Raw genomic sequence first — 18377 nt, forward strand, 5'->3', positions numbered from 1 at the left:
CTGCCGCTTCAAGTGCTTAGTCCTAGTGCAGGCGGGCGCACTGCTGATAATACCAGCGTCGAAAGGCGCCAAATAGATATTCCAGTACAGCCGTAGTAGAACAGTCTTTTAAATTCACAACGGATATCGCTAACACACAAGAAAGACATAGGAGACTAGGTTGAAACAACTGGCCCGAATTGGCACAAGGCAGACTGTGTCTCTTTGTCAACGCAATTTTCGGTCAATTTAAAACCATGAACCAGCTCGCCCAGCAAGTATTGTAAGATAAGCCAGATTATTCAGGGTCATGATCATGTACAACCAAACGTTCCAATTTGATTGAATGGAATTTTTTTATCGGCTTGAGTAATAAATGGATTCGTTCATCTCGCTAGGTGGCCGTCACTGGAGACTGGCGCCGACCTCTTGGGCTCTTGTCACGACCGGTACTTGCGTTTCCAGGTCGGAGCTGAGAAGCAAGGTCTCCCACGGCCCGGGGGCGCGAGCCTCTGAAGCGATATTCGCGAAAGATCTCACAGTTTCAGAAGATGTGGTTTACGGCGGCTTTGCCGCCGCATTTGCTGTACTCCGGTTTAGATCTACCCGGGTACACATGGCTTAGGACAGCGGGGTTAGGAAAAGTTTTAAGTTTGGAGTTGTCTCCACAGTACCTCATGTTCTTTGGTTAAGTTTCTGTGCGAAGGTGGGAAGATTAGCCTTTTTAGCCTGTAATGCTGCGTTATTTCGCGATACAAAATGCTCCGAAGAACATTTTCCGTCCATTTTGTTTCCGCTGCCACGTTGGGAACTTGTATCAGCTGCTTTTAAAAGCTGTCCTCTTTGTGAAAAAGGCAGTCCCCCCCAGCCCCCCCCCCCCCCCCCCTGAAAAAAAAAATTCGCCCCATAGCTGAGCTCTCTCCCAGATGCACCAGTACTGCATTGCCCCAAGCTGCATATTCCTTTACAAATCCTGCTGATGCCAGTGACATTGTCCGTGGGCAGCACCAGAAGGTGGTAGATTTTTTTTTCCTCAAATGTGAATGCCGTAGTTGCCTACACCTTTTCTGATTTCCGATATTTTTTCTCAAAGACTCGGGAGAGAAAAATTTGGAGGGCAGGTCTTAAATGCGTTCTGCATTATACCACAATTGAAAATTCATAGTTATTCTCAACTCTGGAGGTCAACAAACAATTTATTTTACGGCTAACGGCGTTACGACGCTGGTCGGTTTTAAAAATTCAGGGAGAGACGCAATCCTTAGGAGTACATCTTAAGTCAGTACCAGGGTCGTTGCCATGACTGGATCGGATGAGCATGGACTGTCCGGTAGTTACCTCCAGCGCCCAGTGTTCATATCCACACCTGCACGAACCACAACAAACAGTGTTTGTTCACTAGATGCAAATAATTCCTTCTCTGCTAAATGCGAACATTCCGGCTCCAACACTGCGTAAGCAACCAACGCAAGCCGTTACACAAGAAAAGCGTGTGGAAAACGCGGATTTGTTCTAAAGTTCGTGTAATGTGTTTACTCAGTGTATCTAGCCACTTCACAAAAACTCGCTGATCCGAGCGCTGCCGACGTCTGCGCGTAATCATCATCTGTTCGAGGCTTGAACATTGTAGCGCAAGAAAATCTGATTACATTCAGATTTCATTGCATTTACTGTTGAGGTTGCAATTTTTTAAGACGCTTTCCCTAATTATGAAGAATGCTGACAAAAACGCACACGACAGCAAATTACACAGTCAGACAACAGAGTGATTTCAAGGAGTAATTAGCAAGTAGAAGCAGCAAGTAGAACACTCAAATTGGCATTACAACTTCATGAAGCCAAACTACGAGCGATGTAGGGAGCAACATCATTATAGAACAGATAGAGAGCGCTACCGCAACACACTAGCGCGACGTTTCACGATGGAGACCTTAATCGCGCTCACCTACAAGTTAAGACCAAGCGCGGCTTCTTTTTATTCCTAACTGCTTTGTATGAATTTATACTAAGTGCACGACACGAGCTTTGTTCCTGTAGCGTAAGTCGAACAAAAAGGAAAACTGGTGCTTGCTGCTGCGTAGCGTTCACCACAAGCTTCGCGCTTTATTTCCTTGGGCAGCAAGGAAACCGTATGTGGTTTCATCTTATTATGTTCCTGTCGTTTAGAACCACATTAACTGACCTGATACAGCTGGTGTTCATAGCCAGTTTGCATGAAAAAGTGAGCGGGTACAATATACCTGCGTATGGCCTATTCATGGCGGTCATCGGCTGCTGCCATGGCGTCCCACTGGTTCGAAGATGCAGCCAAGGGTATAACCTACTTCGCCGATCGTCGAGCCTGTATGGGTCTGTAGGAAACAGGAACTGATTAAACAAGCCATCAAGTTTGTCAAGCAAGCGTGTAACTAGTAAGTCTACTGAAACCAGGATTGGGCAGCAAACATTGTCAAATAATTAACGCAGCATCCTGCCTGTACATCCATCGCCCATATTACTGTTTCCTTGCAAGCTACAGGATAGTTTGGGGCCAAATTCCTGCGGAAGAGAAGCTCTTCAGACGGAGCTTTCTTTATCCCGTTTAACCTGCATGAAAGTAGAGACGGTATGCCTCTCCAAAAAGATCAGTTCACTTTACTTGGCTCCGGGACGGGATGGGTCGCCTCCTGTAAGTATATCACTTGGTCGCTCTCGCCCTACCATAAGCTTGCCGTCCCGGTTAGCTCAGTTGGTAGAGCGACTGCTCCGGTGTAGCGGTGGTCCCGGGTTCGAACCCCGGACCAGGACTAATTTTTCTTTAGCTACGAAGTTTCTGAGAAAGCTGTATAGCTTTCCTTTGTAGCCGTATGGCTGCGCTTGGGTGGATTGCATTGAGTAATTACTCCCTTATTACAAGTATATCACTTATCCGTACGGAGTACGTTCAAGGAAGCCAAGCATTTCAAAAACAAAGAAGTGGTTGTCACCATACTACACTTGCTGGCGTTCTGTTCACTTCTTTTTGGAGGCACTACTCTTCACTTCGGTTAATTCTACAACACGAAATGAAAAGTGATTGCCATTCACCTCTGTACGCTCGAAATCTTGTGTCTGGAAGCGGTACAAGTTTCCCCATGGCTTCATTAGGCGGCGCAGGACCAGGCATAGACCTGTGTCCGTGCAGTGGGCAGGGTAAAGGAGAAGGCTGACCGGGTGTGTCCTGCCAAGGAAACGGTCGAGGCTGGAAGGGAGGCGGCTGGTGCATAGGAACCGGCCATGGTTTGGGAGGAGGGTTGTAAGCAGGAGCGTTCCATGGCTGGGGCAACGGCTCTTGAGGCCAAGTCATGGGCCAGGCTTGAGGCCAAACGGGTTGCGACCAAGGGTTGGTCCAGGATTGGCTGGGATATGGGGCAGGCTGGGGTTGGGATGGTGGCCAGGCTTGATGTGATGGCAAGGACGATGGCACAGGCCAAGGTTGATGCAGCGTGTGGAAACCGGGCGTGGGCCAGAATTGGTAGTTCGGCTGAGGATAAGAGTTGGGCCAGTACTCTTGAGATGGGTAGAACCCGGGTCCCGGTGAAGTCTCTGATGACGGTTGGGCTGGATGAGCCGGCCAATACCACAGCGAGTCCTGAGCTGCGGGCTCGGACGGCTGTGGAATGGGAGGCTGGTAGTAGTTGGCTGATGGCTGGGACCACGGGCCAAGTCCAGGGTCGGGCAATGGTCGGTAACAATAAGGTGGACACGGCTCGGGCATAGGCTGCGGCCAAGGAGCAGGCCAAGGTTCTGGCGCCGGGTGATCCGGGTAGTAAGGCCAGATTCCTCCGGGTGCTTGCGGTCGTGACTCGGGCCAGGGAACCGGATAAGGTGTGTACAATGGCACAGGCCACGGTATATACACTGGGACGACGCAGGGGCTGGGGCTAGCAGCGGACCCGGGAGCGGAAGCATGTGGGTATACTGTGGAGGGAGTTGTGGGCTCCTCGGTTGTTGAGGCTGCGCTGGGAGAAAGGGCAAATGGTTGATATGAGCAATACAACGCAGTGTGTGATATAACCGCCACGAATAACCTGGCACCTCTGATGCAGTTATTGAAATAAAATGACATATTTGATGCATTTAACAGTTGCACTATGCCATTTGCGTGCCGTACCACACATATTAGGTCGTCCTTCAGTAATTAAGAGCAGCAGCGCTATCAGACTCCGGACGAGAAATAAATGCATGATACGACAGACCGGGCACTTCCCTACGTCCGCTATTAGAGGTGAATATTTACCCTGGCCTATTGCACCTCCGAAACTATAAGAGCACCGATGCATTCACAGGCGCAGCTGTATACATGTCCAAGTAGCCAGGTAGATAGGTTATTCGTGTTAACCAGGTTAGTTGAAAGAAGGAGGTGAAGTGACGGGCGAAGATGAAGATGGCCTCATTAGGAACTGAATTGTTTTTATTTTTGTTCTGACCATCTTCATTCAAATCTTTCCGTGAAAAACGCTTTTGGGCAGCTGTAAGTCGGCGGGTATGTCTTGGGCGATCCTCCGCAATCGGCACGCAGTGGTTATCTCTTCAGAACGACCAAACATTGGCTTCTTTGAGAGTTTCTGCCAGAGAACCGACCACGGGCCCTTCATTGACAATGCTTGATCTGTGTGCACGGCTACACAACACGCTGCAACAGACACGTATTCCATGGAGTACGATAGAACGGCCATAGCATTTGTTAGCCAAGCTTTTTGTACTTAATGATCAGGAAACTAACTATGCTAATGATGAGATATCATGACCTCTGTAACACAGTTTTGGGATTTACGTACAGGAAAGCCAGTGTTTGCGCTCAACATCGTAGACACCGGAGAGGTAATGATGATAAAGTTGATTTTTCTTTCAGAGAAAGTGTGCAAAAGAATGGAAGATTTTTCTCGACTTCAGTAACCTCGTGCAATTCGTTACAAATTACCTGTGAACGAAGAATAAACGGTAGCCAAGATTACAGCGGCCATGATAATATTGGTCTGCAAAGTGGCAGCGAATGCATTACCTAGCATCTATTCTGTCACAGTATGAAATCGTGTTCTAGTGAATGCTGAGATTGCCCACTCGCAGTGTAACAAACGCTTGAACTCTTTGTGAATTTTCCTTTCGCATTTATGAAAATTGGTATATTATATCAATGTTTCTCTCTGTTCTTCATTTCATCTTTCAAAAAAGGAATTGGTGGTCAGAAGGTTTGATTTTTCGCGCAATCTTACAGCTCGCTTCTTCAGTCAGGGTCAAACAACGGGCGGCCTCTAAAAGTTATTCGCCGCCAGCCAACACAATGGAGTTTAATGTCCCAAAGCTGCTCAGCCTATGAGGGACGCCTTAGTGAAGAGCTCCGGAAATTTCGACCACCTGGGTTTCCTTACCATGCGTTGACATCGCACAGTACACGGGCCTCTAGAATTTTGACTTCATCGAAATTCGACCGCCGCGGCAGGGATCGAACCCGCGTCTTTCGGGTCAGCAGCCTACAGCCAGAAGCACTGGGCCAACGCGGTGGCTCGGAAGTTAAATGGCTTACTCCCAAAGCTGAAAAAAGATGGAACGGCTTTGTCGCGGAGCATGCTGTTGCTGTTTGCCACAACTGTAATAGAATCGAATAGTTTTGGGTGTTTTCAGCACTCTGTCGTACCCTCTAACTTTGAAAGGCATCCCTCAGTCCAGGTAAAACAGCTGTATTATCAGCACCCGAGCGCCATAACCACTGGGCCAGCACGGCGGTCGGACTTAATTCGGTTATTTCACAACTCAATTCGTATTCGACTCGGTACCAAAGTAACTCCTCAGATTCGATGCAGTTTTTGAAAAGCACTGTCGCCACACCTTTAGAAAAAGATACTTCCGAGCAACTTCAGCTATTGATGAAAAAAGAGCACGATCATTTTTTCACCAGACAATCTGAGAACTTATCGCAATCTGCTTGGCCCTTGTCGCGTGAATGACAGCCAGTGAATTATTACCACGGGCTGTCGCAGTAGGTAAAGGCAGGGGTAGCCTACCTATACTTAAAATATCCCCTATCCCGCCGTGGTTACAAAACTGATGATGCGCTTTCCGCTTGTGCATGGCCAAGACGTGCGCATGTGCCAGTGCAATCACGGTGGGCGGATTTGTTTTTTCTTTCTATTTTACTTAATGATCTCTGCTATACTATGTTATGGCTGTAAATTAATGAATACAACTTAAAATTCAGCGGTAGCATAGCCACTTGTCTGGTTCCCCATGGTTTAACGTATCGTTAAAACGACTAAATAACAAGAAAAACGCTTATTTCGAAAGGCTAAGCTCACTAACTCTCCCCTAGCATGGACGAAGTATTACAGCGCCGAAAAACACTACAACACGCAAACAGCGCAAGCAAAAAGTACCTTCTTCTCCAACACTTTACCATCAATGCTACAAAATAACCCCAAGCGATTTTGGAAAACCATTATGCCTCATGAACCTTCTGTCATTACGCTCTGTGATAATTCCGGATTTCCGATTAATGATTCTGATGTGGCGAGTGTCCTTAACTCTGCGTTTTCTTCTGTGTTCACCAATGAACCTGCCGATAACCTTCCCGATATCCCATTTTTTTTGAAAAGATTGAAAAGAATTTGGATCATCCAGTCATGGAAAACATATCATTTGAACCTCAAGGCATTGCAAAAATTATTGACTCGCTAACCAATACTTCGTCCTCAGGTATCGATGCCATAAATTCAAAAGTCCTGAAGAATACTAAAGATATTAGCAGTGTGATCTTGTCGCTCATTTTTCAGCAATCGCTATCATCAGGATCTTTACCACGTGACTGGCGTATCGGCAAAATCATTCCAGTGTTCAAAAAAGGTAACCGTTCATCCGCGTTAAATTATCGCCCGATTTCACTCACCTGCGTTTGCTGCAAAATCATGGAGCATATTTTGTACTCGCATGTTGCTGCCTTTTTAACTTCTGTAAATTTCTTCCATCCTAATCAACATGGATTCCTTAAAGGCCGCTCATGTGAGACACAGCTTGCCTTTTTCGTACACAATTTACACTCGTACTTAGACCGTAATATTCATTGTGACGCTGTGTTCCTTGATTTCGAAAAGGCGTTCGATAAAGTTTCTCATGGTCGCTTAATACACAAACTCTCCCGTCTGAATCTGCACCCCTTCATCGTTAATTGGATTCGTGCCTTTTTAACTGACCGTCATCAGTTCGTCTATGCTAATAGTCACTCATCATCTCTTTCACCTGTGAAGTCTGGCGTCCAACAGGGAAGTGTACTAGGTCCCCTTCTTTTCCTAATATATATTAATGATCTTCCACTTAGTCTTTCTTCCAACGTCCGACTGTTTGCTGATGATTGTGTCATATATCGCCCCATAACAAATTCTTCAGATATCGTCGCTCTTCAAGAAGACCTTTCACATGTGCAACATTGGTGTATCACGTGGCTCATGTCTCTTAATATTTCAAAGACCTCACTGATTTCTTTTCACCGTCGCCCCAACTTCATCGTGCCTGTGTACACTATTAATAACTGCCCAATTTCTTCGGTCAATCATTACAAATACTTAGGCGTCCATATCTCTCGTGATCTAACTTGGACTCTCCATATCACCAACATAACTCCGCAAACAGTGTCCTTGGGTATCTTCGGCGCAACCTTGCTCTAGCACCAAGTTCTCTCAAATCGCTCGCTTACAAGACTTTCGTCAGACCTAAACTTGAATATGCTAACTCTGTCTCGGATCCCCATCAGACTAACCTAATTAATACCATTGAGTCTGTTCAGAATCGTGCCGTGAAGTTCATCTCATCTGACTACTCCTATCATACCAGCATCTCAGGTCTGAAATCACGATTGCAATTGCCTACGCTAGTCACCCGTCGGAACACAGCACGTCTCTGCTTATTTCACAAATTCTTCCACAACTTTACAGAAGCCAACCAATTAATTCCACGTGTCCATCGCATTTCCCGCCATAACCACCCGAACGCTGTTTACCCTGAACGTGCCCATACCACCACATTCCAGCAATCATTTTTCTTAAAGGGAGACTGAGGCGGTTTTCGAATCAGCTAATTTTTTAGGGTTTTGAAGTAGTGTCATTGCTGATCACGTCTGTGTAATTATTTTTTAGATTTTGTCCAGAACAGTAGCGCAATCACAAATTAAAAACGCGATGTTTAAATCTCCCGCGCCGCGCGCGACCGCAGGAGAGGAGAACAGCGGAGAGGGAAACCTCGTCCATGTCGGCCAACGTGACGTCACGTTGAGGAGCTTGGGATACTTCGGCGCACCCGAGAGAGCTTTCAGCGCGCGTTGTTTCTCGTGCTGCATGCGTTGTTCCTCGTACTGCTTGCGTTGTGACGTACAAAGCGTGTCAGCCGACCTTGAGAATCAGATTCAACACGAGGTACTACTCTGCTTTCTAGTCCACGAACAACTACGCCCGCGACTGTGTCGTCTTCCACTGGTTTCCGCAAGATCATACGCTCGCAGCGCAAGCGCTCGCTGCTTTGACGAAGAATTCAAGCCGACCAAAGCAAGCGTACTCTGCTCGAAGCACTTTCGTGAGACCGGCTACATGCAGAGCTTGTCCCTAATGTGATCTCTGTAGATTTCGGTCGCGGCTGAACCATGACGCAGTTCCTTTCATTTCCTCGCGCATGAGAGGCGTGTCACCATTTCGAAGAAGCGCCTCTTCTAAAAGCAGAAATATGCTCACTTGAAACACGCCCCTGCAGAAACCTAATAGATGCTCAAGCATGTGTTGCTCTTCTCAGCTTATAGGTGCGGCCAGACCACCTGAGGCGTGCTCAGCAAGGCTCGGTTAGTGATTTTGTACTCGGTTTGACGTGTCCAAGCAAGCAAGCAAAGCAAAACACAATAAAGCAAAGCAAGCAAGCATTGAAGCTCTTCATATGCGGCATCTCGTTTAATCGTATCTAAGCGATTAAAATGATAGCGTTCGACGTTCTGATTTCGGATGCAAATTTAACAGAGAAATGAATGCCAATCAAGTTTTTGCAAAAAAACATCATGTCTCGCAACCTTAGTCGGTTTCTTCTTCAAGTTGTGGCAGCCAACGAGTTGCAGCTAGCTTGGCTTTTAAACACACATATAGTTGGCCACTACTTCACTGAACCTAAACTGCAAATCTAGGAAGGGCGAACGTTTCCGAGGCAGCGATTAATATTTTCTGGCATTTGCTGAACGCGCCACGAGTGAAGCAGCAGCCTTGTGCGCGTATTTAGCTTGGTTTCCAGCGCACAATGATTCCTTCAATATCCTGTGGTCACATGCCTCGCAGTGCTTGGCCACTGCGCTTCGCTAATTTTGACATCAGCTTTGTGCTGCTTCATCGTTTCCATGAAATACTTTCTTGCCCCAACCTACGCCGGGTAGTGAGAATAGGATGTTTTGTACACAGCGCTTTGGGCCTTTTCTTTAAGATGACGCTCTTTCGGGCGAGCCAGGAGGCGTCCGGAGGTGGTAATTGACTTGAGTATTGTTCGCACCCCTTCCTTTCCGAGAATATCAGCCGAGGTTGTGCTGGCACCTTTTACGCATGATCTGCGTACGTGTCTTTCACGCTAGCGTATGCTTGTGCTAGGCGTAGAATTTTTTGCTCGTGTCTTTTTTGCTTTCAGGTGATACGTGGAATGAACTAACTGTAGTATCCTTTTCTTTGGAGGTCAGTAAAAAAAAAAATAGTCACCATATTCGCTATTACAACGCCACGGAAAGCTGCGATCTGCACTCAGCGCAGCGCCGGATCCGCATCGGCAGCTTCTCCAGTCCTCAAAATGACGTCACGACCTCGCTTGACCAATCACGGGCGGCGGCGCGCCGCGCAGCGTGCCCCGCGGCACAGGCCGCATATTTCTGCTAAAAAAGGCAATTCGCGCTTGTTTTTGCTTTATTTGGATGCGATATTCGAGCATACAGCATGAAAAACTATAGGTCGCCGCTGCCAGCCGGATTTTCAAAAAAAGTGCTTCAGTCTCCCTTTAAAGACTGCCCGTGACTGGAATAACCTCCCTGCTGAAGTGGCCACCATCATGATTCACCGACTTTTCAAGACCACCATCGAGGAAGCCCATTCATCAATGTAATTTTTGTCCATTTTGTTATTAATGTATAATATTTATTTTTTTGCCGTGTTATCCCCACCCCTCATGTAATGTCCCGAAAGAGACCTTTGAGGAATAATAAATAAATAGGGTTTAGGTTTGGTTTATGGGGTTTAACGTCCCAAAGCGACTGAGGCTATGAGAGACGCCGTAGTGGAGGGCTCCGGAAATTTCGACCACCTGGGGTTCTTTAACGTGCACTGACATCGCACAGTACACGGGCCTCTAGAATTTCTCCTCCAAAGAAATTCTAGCCGCCGCGGCCGGGATCGAACCCGCGTATTTCGGGTCAGCAGCCGAGCACCATAACCGCTGAGCCACCGCGGCGGCCACTTGTACAATCTAGTTTCTGACCTACAGAAATTGCACAAATTTAGGTCACGCGTATTCCTTGGCTTAAGATGTAGTACATCTCGATCAGAGTGGATCGAAGGTTGAACGTCCAAGGTTAGTTCGTGTGGCGTGAATTTCAGGAAGCAACCAATTTAGACTTAGGGATGGCACTAGTCTGGTTTTTAGAATTGGTACAAGTTGGGAAACATAGCACCGTCACAAACACAAAACTTAAAAACATGGGCGCTTCCCCGGATTTGGCACTTTCTCGGCTTAGACTGCATCTCTACAATCACGCGGCTCTTCTCTAGGGCTTCCTTTCGTGTAATGCGATGTAAGTACAGTTTATATACCAAGGAGATCTCAGAAATAGTGGATGGCGCAGTACACTTCTGCAAAAAAAGTAGTTACTCTAGCAGACACGTAACTTAAATGATTCACTGTTACTGATACCCGATGGAAGGTAAACATTCATTCTAACTGCGTATTGACGCAGGAGCAGAATTCAACCATACTGCCCGAAAAACGTCCGCGAAAAAAATTTTGACAAATGGAAGCTCAGTACTATTTTCAGAAAATGGATAAAATTTGAAATTCACCAGCCACTCTTGAAATACGGAAGCAGCACTGCATAGAATTAGACTTTCCTTGTCTTGTTAAATCATTTAAGTTACAAAACTAGCAAACCTCACAGGTTTGGGTGGTTTATTGAGGTTTAACGTCCCAAAGCGACTCGGGCTATGAGGGACGCCGTAGTGAAGGGCTCCGGAAGTTTCAACCACCTGGTGCTCTTTAACGTACACTGAAATCACACAGTACACGGGCATCTAGCATTACGCCTCCATCGAAATTCGAAAGCCGTGGCGTCTTTCAGGTCAGCAGCCGAGCCCCGTAACTACTGAGCCAATGGGCGGGAGCAAACCTCACAGCATTCACTCATCAGGAACTGAACTGGTAGCCATCACCGCCTACCTATATATAGACGCTCACATCTTGTAAGAAGATATAACGCTCACAGAGAATGCCTGAATCGAAGTGCTCACAACAATTCCTACGTCGCGTATTCCTACCATTTCTCTCTGCGCTTGTGCCTGCTGTTTTCCTTGTGAAGACCGCAAAGCAACCATGCAAACATGCAAACGTCAACCAACAAGTGACGGTCGAAGTCGCACGTTAGTTCGTGAGCACATTTTTTTCCCATTCTCTGCGACACCCCCTCCTTCAGCAGTCTTAACGCTCTTGTTCTGAACAATCGTGTGTGATATAAGTGCCAGAACCACTTACCGTGCTGGGCGAAGCTGCCGTCCAGGCCAAAGCGCAGCAAAACAACGAAGACTACGATGACCATCATGACGGCAATGTCGGTCTACCCGGCCCTCACGGCAGCGCAGTCAAGGTTCTCGCCCTTAGGTATGCGTAAGCCGGTTCACACGGTCTATTTCCAAAGGGCGCGACTAACAGCCCACCTTTTTGTCTGTCGCAGACGATGGCTGACCGTGTGTGAGGTGCGCGCCGGTTCTCTGATGTTCCAGTTGAAGGGCGGAGCCAAAATCCAGACCGCGATACTTGGGACGCATTAAGAAAAAAGGCCTGCTTGTGCCAGCTATCGGGCCGCTTACGTTTCGTCCGGTCGTTCTTAGTCAGTATTTTGCAGAGTCAGTGGTTGAAAAAAAAAATGCGAACTGCGCATAGTCCTCTTCCGATGCTCGACGTATACATCTGAACTGAAGATATTTCGAAACAGCTTAGCGCCTTACTGCGCATGCGCCCGTCTGGAAGTGGTGCGCCAACTTATCTCAGCAACTGAGCCGAAAAATTCAACTTGACTCTATTTTTCGCGCGCCTTTTTCATTAGTTGATTATACTACTCGAAATATTTCTTTGAGGGGTGGAAGAGGCAGTATTGTTCACCACAAAAGCGATTTTGGGATGACTGGTCCGATAAATACTTGAGATTTCATGTGAAACAAGCAGCCTTTGCAATTGTATGCTTCTGTACGACTAGAAATCATGCTTGTCTGTTTGTTAGCACCGTTTGTACCGTTTGTTACGGAACAAATTGCAGTTATTGATATCCCAGCGAAAATGAAATGGGAACTGCATCTGTACAGGACGCGTAATGCAGGGAGCCAAAAACGGGTGGTGTGTTTAGGCAACGCAGTGGATACCAAGGTAATGGATTCATAAAAATGGGAGAGAGAGAGAGAGTGAGGGTGGGTTATTTGCTTGGGAGGGTTAGGGGAAGACAGAGGGAGGGAGGGGGGGGGGAGTGTTTTGCAGAGGTAAAGTACCCGCGGCGGTAGTAGGACAGGGCTAATTGGAGGTCGGCGAGAAAGGGCGTTGTCCCACTGTGGACGTTGTTGGACTAACGGTGACTGACTGCAGTGACAAAGCTTTAACATTTCAGGCTTGCTACTTGCTAAAGGTCGCCAAAAGCGAGCTATGTTTTTTTTGCTACCTTCTTCAACCTGTAAATAATTAAAGCTAGCATGCTGCCCTGGAATCAGTATTTCTGTTTTTTGCTATGAATGAGAAAAGAGCGAACAAATATTCAAACCACGGCGGAAAGCTTGAACAGATTGTACTCAAGATGCATACAGCGTTTAGAATTGAATTATTTGCATAAAACAATATAAAGACAAAACCATGCTATTGGTTTCGCTTAGACTGCTTTAAAATGATTGACATTAAATATTTTTACTCTCCTGTCATGCCCGCTAATTCAGAGCCTTCTTATAAAACAGGAACCGGGAGTATTGTTCATTATTCCTTTTCCTAGGGGTAATCTACACTCATGCCATTTAAAGAATAGCCATCTCTGCAATTGCAGACCAATCAGATGACGAGGCTTCGTAAAACTTGTGAATTATTTTCTTTGTATTTACAGCTTCAGTGCCAAGACCAGTAACCATGAAAATATTCGTGATCGTCGCAACGATAGCTGTCACCGTCTCGAGTGGCTTTGCAAAGAAAGGTAAGTGATATAAACATGTCAGGGGGTGTGTCCCTCTCTTGATCTGTCCGCGTAGTCCGTATGGCGCCAATAGTTCGTCAACGTTTTTTCACATTAAACAACATCCCCATGCTAATCTTACAAAAAATTGCCGGCATACATCTTGCTAAAGCAATATAGAAATCCACGCAAGGCACACATTCTAATACTAATATTCGCCTGCAAGGGGTCTTTTTCATTTGTGGTGGATAGAGTTGGGCATAATTCTCAAGCGGCAGCGAAATGTCATTTCTGCATAACACGAAGGAAAAGACAAAAAGCTAAATTTTTTTTGCACTGTACAAAAGACAAAAAAGTGAGGCGGTGGCAAGTAATTCGACCAGCGTTGTTTGGTTAATGTTTGTTTTTTCATGTGTGCTCATTTGCACTGCATGCTTCTTCGTTTTTGTTTGTTTGTTCACTCCATGCCTTTCGTTTGCTTGGCCAACATTACGTCTATCTGTCCGCTGCGACATGCAGGGACAGCGGCTAGCACTTTAGCGCATTGCCGTCACTCCTGAGTTAAGCTTAGCTTAGTGGCCCTGTAATTCTTGCATTAATTGCGATAAAACTTACTCGATCAGTGACAGTACAGGTACTGGCCGCTGACAGAACTCACTGTATGGAAGCAAGTCAGAACTTAGTATATTTTTTCTGTCTTTCGTAAGAAATTTTTTAAACTCTTCTACTTTCTTTGTAATTTTGAAATGAAAACTTACTACGTAAGCGGCCCCAAAGATCACTGCTTCAAACATCGGCGTATTGATATGGCCTGACAGCGTTCTATGAGACACTTCAAATGGAAGGACAGCATTTTTCAGAGAGCACAAAGTTTGAATAGCTCGTCCCTTTTTTCCGAAATATTTTTTTCAGAAGTTTTGCAATTTGTTTCAATATGCAAAATTAAACTATTGACCTTCCTACGTTGAAGCCAACTCTTTTCAAATTAGCAGACTATGTCCTTTTTTCGGTTATGAAGGAAATTTTCCAGTAAATGAATAACATTCAAAGCTGTTAGGAACTGTAACTCATCATATCACTTCACTTCACTTCACTTTAATACCTTAAAGACCCTCGTTAGAGGGTATTACATAAGGGGTGGGGCACACAGAAATGAAAAACAGAATGACTAACAAATAAGTTGAAAGTTATACAAATATAAGATTATCACTGAGCAAGTACACGCGTGATTTCTTCGATGAACAATGATTGGCATGTGATAGCAGCAAGTTCTCGGGGAAGGCCGTTCCAGTCGTTCGCGGTCCGGGGGAAGAATGATGAAGAAAATGTAGTGGTGCGGGCGCGAGGTCGTGACACTTGCTGCTGATGGCCGGTGCGGAGGGAGATGCGTGGTTTAAATTTTATTTATAGTCATCGCTAAGTCAAGCCACGTGGTTCTTTGATGCTTTGTTACGCGTCTTTAAATCTCATTTTCTTGTCCAGGCCCGACGACGCAGCCTGCAGCAAAGGGGGTTCTGCCACTTGCCAACCAAACCTTGGGAAGGAGGCCTTCGAATTCATCTCCGCCGAAAACTATGCCTAAATCCTGCTCGCAGCCTCAATCCAAGCCCTGGCGTCGACCTTTACCCGAAACCGCCCCTCAGCCTCTCCCTCTTGGGCAGTTCACTCAGCCCATAATTCAGCCACTGCCTAAGTCCTCCCGTCTGCCTTTCCCACGGCCTTACCCTCTGGGCATTCCTCAACCATTCCCACAGCCCCAACCTTTCCCTCTGCTATTATCTGGACCGTTCCCTCAGCCCCATCCTCAACCTTTTCCTCACCCGTTGCTTGGACCTTTCCCTCAGTCATTCCCTGGGCCGTTCCCTCAGCCTCAACCTATCCCTCAGCCATTGCCTGAACCCTTCCCTCAGCCCGAACCTCTCCCGCAGCCACTCCCTCATCCCTACCCGCAACCACTCCCTCAGCCTTACCCACAGCTATATCCCCCGCCACAACCACCGTTCTTCCCTCACCCACAGGCTCAGCCCTATCCTCCGCAGTTTCCTGAGCCTTACCCTCGGCCATTTCTTCAACCTTTTCCTCAGCCTATACCTCAGCCGTTCCCTTAGCCTCAAGCGTTGCCTTTCCAACCACCACAAGTGCAGCGTTGGCCCGTGATTCGCCAAGGCTCAGCTTCAGGTTGAATGTCCAAAGCGACGCCTATTTCCGACACCGTAGAATTCTGATGAGCAAAAATTTTCACTGAAAACTAAATAAAGCACTGCTACTCCTTTCAGCAAGCCTTATATTTTTTGTTACATGATATCGAACAAGTTAACGATAAGGCCAGGAGAACGCCCTTTTAACTTCCCTCCAAGCCAAACTCAGCTGCTCTGACATAGAACTACTTCTTTCAATGTCGCGGACTTCATTTCGGGTCTAGGTGGCCGCGTTATGACCAAGGCGAAAAAATGAAATATCGGCATAGTTATAGAGGTGTATTTTGTCGCGATTTATATGAACCCCTCGACAACGCGGTTTGCTTACCCCCAGATGGTGTTTTAGCGGGCGTGGAACTACGTAAATTCTTTCCATACGATTCAGTCAAGCTAGCCGGTACAAATCCCTCTATCAAATGGAAACAAGTACGAAATCAGGCACCAACACTAACGCTGCTGAAAACTGAAATTTTATTCGGAGAACATGATAGTTAAGCCAGCTTTCTGACAACAACACCAATTCTTCCAGTGGTGATGTGTTTTGAAGCTTTGTGTAGTGTTGTGATAGGCCCTTCGTTGTCATATGACACCTGTTACGTCATCATTGTCTCGATCAATCAGGGAATTTCAGCTCGTATGTCGGCGGGGTTTTCCTGTGACGACGGCTTTAATGCTGTGGCATTAATGTGCCGGCTCTGAAGCGGAAGCTACAAGTGGCATCTGCTACCGCACACTACAGAAATAAACAAAGGTACCACGTGGGTAGATAGATAGATACAGAGAGGGGAATGGCAGGGATGTTAACCGGAAAGGATTCCGGCTGGCTACCCTGCACAGGGGAAGGGAATGAGGGGATTAAAGAGGGAAGAGAGAAGGAGCGGGAAACATAGTCACAATCTGTCAATCAAAGATGCACACTGCCATGTGTAAAGCGTTGAACAAATGGATGAAGCTCGGAGACTCTCAAGAACCCGCTCATTATTGTTTGCTCATCTCGGTCATCAGAAGAACGAGCGCCAGAAAACAGATTTCAGGTTCTCTTTTTCTTTTTGGTTCAACGCAAGCAGACAAAACATTCTTCCCTCGGAGTCCTCCGCACTCATGACAGATTAAATCGAACGAAAGCCACAAGAGGCCTTCCCAAAAAGCTTTTCTAGAGTACGATCATGTCCATCGTTTTTGTTAGGTACTGTTATGAAAAAATATTGAAGGTAATAGTCTATTCTTCCGATATGTAGCAAAATCTTTCTTTTAAAGCGTTTCCATCGATCGGATACAGCAGTCAAGACTGCCATAGAAAAGCAATAGGAAACGCTTTTGACGATCGCAAAAACGTCAATAGTAAAAAAAAAAAAGTGAGCCTGTGGATGGGAGATCAGCAGATATATTGATTAATTCAGTGAAACCTTACATTAAATGAAAAAATGCGTTCATAGACACTTTCCTGTTCAAACATGCTTTTATCCAGAATTGTTGGGTGTGATGTCGATAATGTCATTACATTTTCATTGATATCTTACGCATCAGAATCAGCTATTCGACACGCGAAGGGCCGCCTTCGTTACAGCACAGGTACTAGTTTTTCCTGAAGCATTCTGCGGTCAGCAGAGCGAAGAGGAATATTGTCTGGATTGATCTGTTGTCAGTCCATCATCACGCAGCATGTGATTCAATTGGTTTTTTATGAAATTTACTTTTGTGTGCTTTGCCCCATTTTAGCTTTTTAATTTGCTTATGCCTGTCAGAGTTTCTACTTTGGTTCAGGCTTACTCTCGCCTTTATTTTGTTTATTTGATTTCTTGAATGATAATTGGACTCCGGGAGTTAAATGCTTGGATTTAGGTCTTCTGGTGCAACGAAAATACCTTGTACCAAAGCGCTCTCCGGCCAGACGCCCTGGCGCCACCAGATATCATCATCATTACATTGTCCTCCAGTCATAAAAGGTCGCTCTTTATTTTTGGTCATTGTTTACTGATCACAGATGAAATGAGCGCATTTCCAAAAAAAATCCTGATCACGGAGCATTCAATACCAATTTAATAATTTTTGTATACCTCTTCTCTATTACTTCTATTGAGTTTCGCACAACCAGTTCTAATACTTTCTCACTGAAGGTGTACCACATGTATTCGGCGAGCTCATAGTCATCTTGAAACATATCAAGAGCCATGAGATGTGGAAATGTCATCATGTCGGCTTCAGTGGCTGTAACGGTTGTGTCAAAGTTATCTGAAACGCAGAAATTTCGATATATCATTGCAAGCAGTGAGCCCATTTAGCGTGATATCATCGTCTGTAGCACGCTAGTTTACAGCGGTACTGACGTCATCAGCATTTTTAAATACGGTGTTATACTCGCATAACTACACAGCATAAGAGGGTTCTCGCACAACTTTCATCTTGCCCATTCCATCACGTTCCACCTGACACTTGCTGTAATACAGCACCTACTACGTCCACCGCTATATGGGAGGGTGGCGCTGGTGTACACTCCGAATGTTAAGTTACCCGCAAAATAGATACATACGAAAGTAGAAGATAGGACAGCCGTCGCCTTAGTTCAGTTGGTAGAGCACCGTAGGCAAAATTCGTAGGTCGCGGGGTTCGGATACTACCGGGGCAGTGTGGTTGCTTTTCTTCAACTTTATCATCATTTATCTTTCAGCCATAAATCATTGCAAACAAAATTTTCCGTTCAACGCCACCACAAGTAAGAGAAACCTTGCGGGCCTCCTTAACCACATTCTTAAAGATGAAAATGCAGTAGCGTT

At 46.0% G+C, this 18377-nt stretch overlaps 2 protein-coding genes across 2 annotated transcripts in view; one reads left to right on the forward strand and one right to left on the reverse strand.

Annotated features, from left to right (window-relative positions):
- Positions 1–1066: 1066 nt before the first annotated feature.
- The window catches only part of LOC149348449 (uncharacterized), a 46385-nt gene continuing 29074 nt past the window's right edge, over positions 1067–18377 (reverse strand). The window contains exons 5-7 of the mRNA XM_089541765.1: positions 3046–3954; positions 2220–2330; positions 1067–1345 (exon numbers count right to left, since the gene is read on the reverse strand). Of these exons, the coding sequence (XP_089397891.1) occupies positions 1314–1345; positions 2220–2330; positions 3046–3954 (1052 nt within the window). The 3' untranslated portion in view covers positions 1067–1313. The remainder of the gene's footprint in view (positions 1346–2219; positions 2331–3045; positions 3955–18377) is intronic.
- On the forward strand, positions 13344–15534 carry LOC149348450 (uncharacterized). Its single transcript, XM_089585829.1, has 2 exons — positions 13344–13426; positions 14888–15534. Exons 1-2 carry the CDS (start codon positions 13363–13365, stop codon positions 15511–15513), a joined length of 690 nt encoding a protein of 229 aa, XP_089441955.1. The 5' UTR covers positions 13344–13362; the 3' UTR covers positions 15514–15534.

The sequence above is a fragment of the Amblyomma mixtum genome, chromosome 4, assembly GCF_055824585.1.
Source record: "Amblyomma mixtum isolate Tamu chromosome 4, ASM5582458v1, whole genome shotgun sequence".
In the NCBI taxonomy this organism is placed as follows: Eukaryota; Metazoa; Arthropoda; class Arachnida; order Ixodida; family Ixodidae; genus Amblyomma; species Amblyomma mixtum.